General features: G+C 39.6%; 1 protein-coding gene across 1 annotated transcript in view; it reads right to left on the bottom strand.

Moving 5' to 3' along the window:
- Positions 1-6327: 6327 nt before the first annotated feature.
- The window catches only part of HECW1 (HECT, C2 and WW domain containing E3 ubiquitin protein ligase 1), a 203775-nt gene continuing 199674 nt past the window's right edge, over positions 6328-10428 (bottom strand). Inside the window, exon 28 of the mRNA XM_081881787.1 lies at positions 6328-8284. Coding sequence (XP_081737913.1) covers positions 8173-8284 — 112 coding nt within the window. The 3' untranslated portion in view covers positions 6328-8172. The remainder of the gene's footprint in view (positions 8285-10428) is intronic.

The following is a 10428-nucleotide window of genomic DNA, read 5'->3' as shown; positions in this document are numbered from 1 at the left end:
AATCCCCACTCAACCACAAAGCTCACTTAATGACTTTGGGCTGGTCATTGTCTCACAGACTACCTCAGCACTTGTGAGGATAATATGGAATGTGGTGGGAGAGAAACCATGGGTGTCACCTTGAGCTCCTTGAAGGAAAAAGTGGGATATACATTTAATAATAATTAAAATAAACTGTCACTGTTGCCTAAGCCAATGCAAATCCTGGGAACTGTAGCTTATTAGGTGCTGAGATACATTTCCCAGAGTTCTGTAGGAAGAGGGATTGCCTGCTAAACCACTCTGAGAACAGTAACTCTGCGAGGATAAAAGTCTTCTAACAACTCTTATCATCCTCAACAAACTACAGTTTCCAGAACTTTTTGAGGGGAAGCTATGATTCCTTAAAGTGATATTACACTGCTTTAAAGGTATGGTGCAGATAGAGCCTACAGTTGTCTAAACTGCCCCAGCAGTGGAGGAAAGGTCATGAATCAGACTTTTTGCCAGTACTGAGAAATGGATGGAAAGGTGTGTTTATGAAAGGTGACTGTACACATACTTGTAGGGTGAATAATTCCCAAAGAATAAAGAGCTCCTGTACCTTTCAGTGTTGTGCAGGAGAGAACATTTCAGCAGGTACACTTTTTCTCGCCAAAATTCTCTTTCATGATTCATTAAAAGTAAGTTAGACACTTTGATTTCTTTTGTGCCTTTTCCCTTTACATGCTGGTGAGAAACATAGGCGATTGGGCAGAATAAAGTATGAGAATACAAAAAAACAACAGAAAGAATTTGTGCATGTGCTGGTGAAACAAACAAACCTGAAGACATTGCCCAGCAGCCACTGTGCCCATGGACTGCTCTCTTGTGTGCCGAGGCAGCTTTAGTGGAGATGGTTTCTTAGCAGTGGCAGCGACAGGAGAAAGCATTGACACCTTCTTCTTAATGTTAAATGGTACAGGTGCTCTTGGGAAGTTCAGATGTTGGAAAACCATACTATGTACATATTTTCCCATGTACTATGAATTTAGCTCCTCTTTGCAAGCAGAATTTTACCTGCTTGGAAGCCAGTCGGTAGAGAATTCCTGCGATGCAGTGAGGGGCACTAATCTTCCTTCTTGCATTTGTGGTTTGCTTATAATTTAGAGGAATACTGAATTGTTCATATTCAAATAGTGTTGGCAGATATGTGGACTAACTGCATTCGCCTCCTGCAGTTGTAGACCGATGTTTCTGAATGCATTATCCTCAGTGATACATACTTGGCTTTCAAGCAGTACAGAAAGCTGTGGAGTGGAGGACAATGGCCTCTAGTGTTTTGCTGTGGAGAATGTCCTTTCTGATTTACGTTCTGTATGCACTGAAATGACAGCCTGATTTTTGTGTCGGCCTTGACTGTGCAGTTTGCAAAGTATAAAGCTCTGTCTCTTTAAGGTACAAAGCATGGGTAGTACCTGGTGTTTCAGGGACAAATTAACCCAGGGGTAGGCAACCTAAGGCCCAGGAGCTGGATGCGGCCCAATCACCTTCTCAATCCAGCCCACGGACGGTCCAGGAATCAGCGTGTTTTTACAGCGTGTGTCCTTTTATTTAAAATGCATTTCTGGGTTATTTGTGGGGCATAGGACGTCTTTCATTCCCCCCCCCCCATATAGTCTGGCCCACCATATGGTCTGAGGGACGGTGGACCGGCCCACTGCTGAAAAAGGTTGCTGACCCCTGAATTAACCTCTGTTGAACCTCTAGTATTGCAGATTGGGTGATTTACATAATTTGTCACAGAGGAGGAAATCCCCTTCCTGACTCAAATTGCAACAAACCATATTACATCTGAAGTGCAACACTGATTTCATCTATAGTCTTTTCTCAAAGCACAGATCTAATTCCTATTTAAATCAATAGATTTCTGCTGGTGGTTTGGTTTGATTACTGATGCCCCACAATGGAAAATACATTCAATTATAAAATATCATCATCATCATCATCATCATCATCATCATCATCATCAATAAGTCATTTACTGAAAGCATCTAGCAGACTAACCTCACCAGGCCCCCAAGTAAAATTTTTATGGCTGCTAATACCATACCAGTTTTGGCAGTAACAGCCATAAAGAGGGGAAAACATAAAGCAGGCACAGCCTTAACCGCCACCCAGTTCAGCTTGCTGATAGGGATGCTAATTGCTTCCTCTCTGTCATCAGACTGGCCATCTGATTAATGGAAAAGCATAGATCTGCTAAGGGGAGAGAGGATGTGTGTCCAGGGTGTGTGTCTGCAAGAGTGTGGGGCACGCACACCCCACACTGCCTTATGGTCCCCCAGGGAGTTGGCAAAGTTGAATGCAGCCCTCAGGTAAAAAATGTTAGACTTTCCTGCTTTAGGTAATGTAACACCTGCTTTAAAGCATGAGATTCTATCAAACAAGAGGGCACAGAACAAAGCAAGCCATAGGAGATAAACTATTAATAACCACACCACCTGATGCCATAACAAAGAGATTTTTTTATTGACATTCCTTTACAGTGATATGATTGAATAGAAAGCGAAGCCTGAGTATCATGTGACATTTTCCTGTCAATATAAGCAAAATTAGCCCAGTAACGAGGACCTTTCCTGCCATTGACTTGTATGAAGTCTTTAATGAAACCATAATAGACACTTGGTTTTAGGTAAATTGGAAGCTGCAGGGAATTCAGCTAATGTTTCAATATTGACTATAGCTAGTATCTACTATCTACAGACACCTGTTGACTTGATCAAAGGAACTATGGTGTACTAGGGGGAAAATAATACAACCTTTTGGGACATAATAACTTGGAAATGCTATCCCAGATTTGTGGCATATTGCAGTCAATTTTTTAAGCACTGAGGTACAGCAAGAGGAATAATCGTAGAAAAGCACCATCTTTAATGTAGAAAGATTTGTTGGTATATGTACGTATGACTGAACAGGTTCGATTTCCACTGGGAATTCGTTCCTGATATGTGTTTGTTGAAATTAATGGCAGTAGTCCTGCTGACTTCAAAAAGCCTAGGATTTAATTTAGGGCAGAGATAGTTCACTGAAAAATGAATAATAGAATTCTAAAGCCATAACTCTCTTAACTGAAATGGGATTGCCTTCCAGCAACCTTATATGATTGTGGAAAGAATTCCATTGTTTTCAGTAAATTTAGTGCCAGTTAAGTGTGTCCATGGCTTTAGATTATGATCTTAACATATATGCATTGATTTTATTCAAATTAATATGTGGGAATTTCAGATTAATGCATTTAGGATTAAACAACAAGTCTCACACTGTAGCAATGCCAAGCTTTTGTTGTGATGAGACCTGTAGAAAAGCAAAGAATCAACCTGGTTGTGAACTCCAAATTTTCTCTCCATTACTAAAACTTCATTGGCACTTGAATGAAGTTGAGATGCTGATCCCTTCCTCCCTCCACCCCCGATGAATTAATGCAGAAAAATAAATATTCTGAATCTCAGAAGCCAGAACAGAAAGAGGGATCGCTGCGCAGTGAAAGCAGCAATCCCTCTTGCTGTTCTGGCTTCTGGGATAGCTGCGCAGCCTGCATTCGCTCCATAAGACGCACACACATTTCCCCTTACTTTTTAGGAGGGAAAAAGTGAGTCTTATAGAGCAAAAAATGTGGTAAATAGTCTATTGAATGACATAACAAGGTATTAGATTCAGGTAGGGAGCCGTGTTGGTCTGACACAGTAGAAATATATTTTAAAAATAAAAAAATTGTCCAGTAGCACCTTAGAGACCAACTAAGTTTGTTCTTGGTATGAGGTTTTGTGTGAATACACATGAAAGCTCATACCAAGAACAAACTTAGTTGGTCTCTAAGGTGCTACTGGATATCCCCCCCCCTTTTTATATATAACAAGGTATGAATTTCCCCTTCATTTGACAATATTTGCATGTACTTTATTGATGTGGAAACCACATTCCCATATTGCCCACTCCCATGGTAGGTCAAGACTCATGAGACTGGCTCCACCCATGTGGTGACTTCATTAATGCACCCCCTCCCCTAGAATGAGACAGGGGTCACAGGGGAGCAGCTTACATGCTACTATTAATGGGTCCCATAATGATATACCTGCACTTTTCAATGCAATCTCTCCAGATTGTGATAATCTGGGTCCTAGGTCCACAAATATATTCTTTGTCACCTGCAAAATGGAATCTTAAAGATTGCCCTCCTCTTTTTCTTAAAATTAATTTATTTTCCTCACCAAGCTAATTTCTCAGCCTTTCTCCTCTGCTGTTTAGTCTCTTGCATAGGAGAGGCTGCCCAATGCAATGTTGACTTGGAAAAAAAAATCCAACTCCTAGGGGCCAAAGGGTCTTTGCCCCCCCCCCCATAAAATATTTGAGGGGGGTAGCCCCCCAAAGTTGATGGGCATTGCCATTCAAATGGTTTGCGTGCGCCATGTCAAGTGACTGATTTTCCGTGGTGGGGTTTACCTGCCTCCCCAATCTTTTCGTCAAGTCGGCACCTCTGATCCAATGCATAAATGTATAAAAAGAAATAGATGATGATAAATTGGACAGATAAGTAGTTTTTAATACTGTAATGAGTTGACAGAAGCCCATACTGTGGAACAGATGAAAAATGGATTTGTTTAGGTGTCATGAAAAATGAAAGGTATGAAGAAGAAAGCTTCCTGTCTGGATTCTTTACAGCACTGCCTTTGCCTGAGATTTAGAGATCTACAATGTATTTTCCTATAAAGGAACAGACAAATGTTCTGGGGGCCAAATCCTATTTCAGTTCCCAGACTATATCTGGCATTGGTACATAACTGTATAGTGACATTTTGAGCATCACTCTTGCTTCAGATGCCTTCATTGCATATACAAATTCTTCCACCACTCTACAAAAAATAGTTTACTTTTTAATAAAATATAGTTTTTAAATAGTTTTAAAAATCCTGACTATACAGCATTATAAATAAAGGATGTTGTTTTAATTCTTGGTATATAGTACTGTTATATTTGGCCCGCCTCAAACTAACCAGTCAGATGGTTGTGCCTTGTCTAGTTAACTTCCATTCCATTTCTTGAAAAAGATGATACCTCATCTTCGACACCATACATATGACTTTGTAGTGACATTGGCTGTAATTTTAAATACATGTACAAATGCCCAAGATACAATGATTTCCCTAAGATTTTGTGCACAGGGGATTGCAGGGGCTGTATATTGGACAATTGCTTTTAGGTTAATATTTCAGGAACCTCCATGTGTTTTAGAGAGGTATGCAAAGAAGCTCCATTGAAATGAGTGGAAATCGCATTCCAAGTTCTGTTTGGTAGGCTGCTTCAACACTCATCTATTTAGAGGCTTCCTACAGCAATTATGGAGTTGGATCCCAACTTAGTCGTATGTAACATAGGCCGATTGAAATAAATGGGGCTTGTTAGAGGTGACTACTTTAACTACCATTATTTCTAATGTCTGTTATAAGCATGACTAAGCCTGTATCCAACCAGTAATATACGCGATATAGTGTGTGCTTGTAAAATGTATATTAAATGCAGTTGATATGGACATGAAAAATGTAATGATGTCAACTGATTCCAAATTAATTGGTATTACTGAAACTGGCATTTCAATCTAAAATGCTAGATTGGATTATTTAATGTAAGGTAAGATTTCACCTTGGGGAGGAGTAAAGTGGCTGCAGTTTCAGCAGCATGCAGCAGGATGCTGCTCATTCACCTTTAAACCATAGTTTAGTTTAACAATGGTTTAAAGTTTCATGTGAATAAGGCCACAATATGGTAGTGATGAATGAACAAACCTTTATCAGGTGTTTGCCTAATAAAGGATTCATCACACAAACACAAGTTAGTTTAGGTTAGTTTTCATATCAGCTAAAATAGCCGGCATTCACCAGGCCACTTACTTCCCAGCTCAACACCTAAACCAGTAATGAATATCTGTTCTTCATATACCTACTTGTTCCCAGGTCCCATGGCTTTTGTTTTGTCCATTTTTTCCTCTTTGAAGAGTGTAAATGTTCCCAAAAAGAACATACATGATCCAGTTAAGCACAAATGAGAGATGTACAAATGTCCTTAAATTTCTCTTACCGAAGCCTAAAAGTTAGAAACTTTGGATTCTAAGTTGCTCATAATTTTTTAAAAATTAGGTCAATTTTTTGTGGTTTACCTTAAAAGTTTTATTTTCCTGATTTGGGTGGGGAACTATTCTGAGAATGTTTCCTGTCTGAGCATAGGTTTAGGTTTCTAAACAGAAAAGCAACCTTATTGAAGTGACTACCACATCACTTTGCTAAATAGTGGAGTATCAGTACTGTGTCACTCAATTTTTGGAATTTGTTGGGCATATGCATCAGTTACATAACCAGAGGATCACATCTAGGATAAGTGAGGGAGCATAACTTGAGTTCAGGAGCCCCAACTATTCACATCCTTATCCCATTATCCTTACCACACTTAGACGTTAAGGGCAGTGACCGTGTGTATTAGCATCTCTTCCACAGTGAGAGAAAAGGACAGCATACAAGCACAATACTTGTACCTCCCCTAGGGCAAAAGAAGAGGAGGATCGGTCCCTTTTCAGAGACAGCATATAACTAAGCACCATTTCTTATGATCTCTTTGTTGATGTGATCACATACATGCTTAACAACTTACACTGTCTTGATTTTTTAAAAAAGACTGCATAGAAATAAGGACTACTCTTGATGGAGACAAAATACACATGCAGCCCAATCCTAAACATGCTTACTCAGAAGTAATTTCCACTGAGTTAACTGGACATTACTCCCATGTAATTGCATGCAGGATTCCAGCCTTATTCTCAGATCTGGCTCAGCTCAAAAAAGGCTGATTTCCCACCCCATCCCCTTACTTTCAGCACTACCCATCAAAGTATGCATGTTCCAACATGTTTTACTGTCTTGATTTTGGCAACGGAAGGCACAGTTCTCAAAGTTAAGCCATGAATTTTTCCATCTGGTTAAAAAAGAGGCCAAACTTTACAATTCACTAATAACTAATGTGCCTGGTAGACAAATGGTGCGTTAGAAACCCCAACAGCAATGCAGACAATACTGTCATTCATATTGCCTCAGCACCATCATTCTCTGCAGCTTCACTAACTAAATCCCTTTACATAGAACCAATTCCGCAATTATGGAGGATCTGAGATCAAAGAGAAATGAAACAAAGACCACAATTCTGTGTCGATCAATATGCCTCAAATAAGTAATTGCTTCCATTACAGGGTGCAAGATTGTCTATATTTCTTTTCTGTAAGGAAGTATTTAAACATCAAAAAACAAGAAATCAATTAGCAGAACCAGAAAATATTAGGAAGAGGGTTATTCTTCCTGTTACTTTTGCTATGTACATTAATTAGGTAAGGTGATGTTGTCTATTATGCTGTATAATAAAATATCCTTCTTGGGTGCTTCATGGGTGTTGTCATTTCACTACCTCCCATCAGTGCCTCTGCAGTGCAAGTTCCTTCCTGTTCTGGCAATCAACAATTGTCAACAATCACAGGCACACTTCTGCTTTGCACTACAGGTTTGTTTTGTTGTGAATGTTTAGGCCTGGCCCAGCTCCAGCTGATGTAGTTGATTTGGGTTATGAGTTCTTGTATTAAAAAACAAAACAAAAACAGTTTTGCTCATAGGTGCTATCTCACCTTTGTGTGATATGTACAAGAAAATCAAAGATGAATGACAAGACTCTTGGCTATCTCCCATCAGCAGATACAGCTGTTAAGATGCAATATTAACAGTGTGTTTAATCCTGAAGAGATGTGCATATAAAAGCTTGGAATGCTTGATGTTTTGTTGTTTTTTAATCAACGTAGGTGGGAGTAAACATTTATTAACATTTGGTCAAGTGTAGCATAACTTGCATTCATATTTTCATTGTTACTAATGGAGGTATGTGGAGATATACAGAGACCTTGAGAAAGGGTTTTTTATATTGCATACAGGTGAGTTGTCCATTGGAAATCAAAGATGAAAGCATGAAGGTTAGTTCTTAAAGGAAGGCTGTTCTTCATGCACAGCTTTTGTCAATCCCGATGTTTTTTCCCAGATTATAAAACACAGAAAACCAAAATCATATGGCAGCCGGGAAAGTAGTGATGTTACTGACCAGGAACACAGTCAAAAAGTCTGAATGTCCTCATTCAAGTCCAAAGGTGCTAGTTTCTTCAACAGCTGTCAACAGCTTTTCATATAGCATAGAATAGGATGGATAGGGAGGAAGATCCAGGCGATTGAAACATGTATGTGCCCTGAAAGTGAAAGAACACTGTGTGTACAGTTTTTAAAGAATAGAAATATGTAACCCCTTGCATAATCCCTGACTACTAGGCATGTTAGCTGAGGGGTGATGGGAGCTGGAATCCCACAACTTTTGTAGAGTCGCAGGTGAGCCACCCATGGTCTTAAGAAGAGGTTGAATCATTAGTCATGGTGGACGAACCACATACCGATGGAATCTGTGTCTTGCCTGGACTGAGACTCAATTTATTCACCCTCATCCAGTTCATTACCTCTTGTTTGCAATAAGTATTACAAGCACCCAAAGCCCAAATCTGGAGCTGTCCTCAGTGAGCTTCACCAGCATCCCAGGGCAAAACTGTAGTGCTCTAACACCTCACAATAATCTGACAAGAAACTTGCAGGAATATGTTCCTACTCAGGAATGAGAAAGTCACCCTTTGCTTCTGTGGCTAAACCACATATGTGGGAAAGCCTAAAAGATCTAATTTTGTAGTGAAAGCTTATTTTGCAAAGAATTCAGTTATTTAGCAGATGAACATTAGATACTGAATATTAATATATTCAGTCTAGCTGAATAAAATTCATAAATCTTATCTAGGAGAACAAGTTAGGCAAGCAGAAAGAGGCCAATTGCCTTTCTAGTATTTGGCAGGCCAAAAGCCTGAGGCATCTTTCTAAAACTCTAAATCTTTCCTTCCTTCTACCCAGCAAGTTAATTGCAGTAGATTTCTACAGGAAACTTTAACAATGTGTAATTAGTACATTTTCTGAAAAATATGAGCACTTCTCAAAAGCTTTAGGGGAATAGTTAGTCCTTGGAGAGTGTCCTGAAAGGAACTCAGTTTGGGCTGTTGCTGATTCAAAGGCTTTCTTCCTTTGGAAAGGTTTGAGCCAGTCTCTCAGGTGGATTCAGACTGATTCCAGTTATACTCGGGCTCTCCTCCTCCATAAAGGACACACAGATACGTGGCAGCTTTTGCCTGAACATTAATCATTACTTGAATCTGGTGTTTCCAGAAATGAGGCCATTTCTGACTCTCAAGATTTTGAGGGCTCTTGACTGAGACACACATAAAGGCCCCCTGAACATGGAAGAAATGGAGAACTCTTTCATGCCACCTCCAGCCTTCTTGGGTGCTTTGTGAGAATGGAAAGGGAAAGGCATTTTGCTTTTGGGAAATCAAGCCCATTGTCGGTCTTGGAGTCTGGCAAATCCCCAATCTTGCCACCCTCTGGAGCTGTACCAGCTCTTCCCCCTCCTCCCAAATATGTCCTTAGCTTAATTATAGTGAATCTACCGCAGGTGGATATATTCCTGGCATGTAGTATAGCTGGTCTTTCCCTTTAATTATAGGACTAAAACAAAGGTTGTGAAGTGTGGCGCCATAGTTGTGAGCACCTAGCAGAATCAAAAGCCACATTATGTGTTTGCCTCAAGTTGTACAGGTACCAAGTGTGCTGGGCAAATCATTGTTTTGCAGAGCCAGCTCTGCCAACCTCAAGTGACAGGTTCTGGGATACCTTTAAATGGCATCAAGTTCTAAATGATTTAGCTTTTGTGTATGTATATATATATTTCTTCATTTCCATTTATATCCATGTGTGTGTGTACACACACAAACACACACACACACACACACACACACAGAGAAATGGAAATGAAGAAGTAGATATATATATATTTAACCATTTTGTGGTATACTGTTTGAATTTTCTGCCACAGGCACCAAAATAGTTATTCACCTGCCTATTCTGTATGCTTCTCAATAAGCAGATAACAGGGAATAAGGAAAATGGATAAATATTATCAGAATGCTACAAGTTCCTGTAGCCCATTTTCTTCTTAAGCTATCCTAATAAATATATACAAATGCTAAAAGAAAAGATGACAAAGTGGAAGACTAAGTGGGAATGGAAAGAGCTGGGCAGAGGTTCTTCTAAGTTTATTTTTATTTGTTCTCCAAAGGCCTCAGGGTGCAAACAAGAGACTTTGTCTATTATATATATGGCAGCACCCTGACATAGGCTAGGCTGAGCAAAAGAGAATACTTCAATTCCTTGGAAGATGGATGAGAGCAAAATGTGATAGCTACAGATAAAATCACTTGCAGTCATTTGAGTCCGGATCCCACTGCTTCAATTGTGCCCTCAA

Source organism: Podarcis erhardii (genome assembly GCF_964252035.2).
Source record: "Podarcis erhardii genome assembly, chromosome: 12".
Lineage (NCBI taxonomy): Eukaryota > Metazoa > Chordata > Lepidosauria > Squamata > Lacertidae > Podarcis > Podarcis erhardii.
This window is presented reverse-complemented; position numbering and strand designations above follow the sequence as displayed.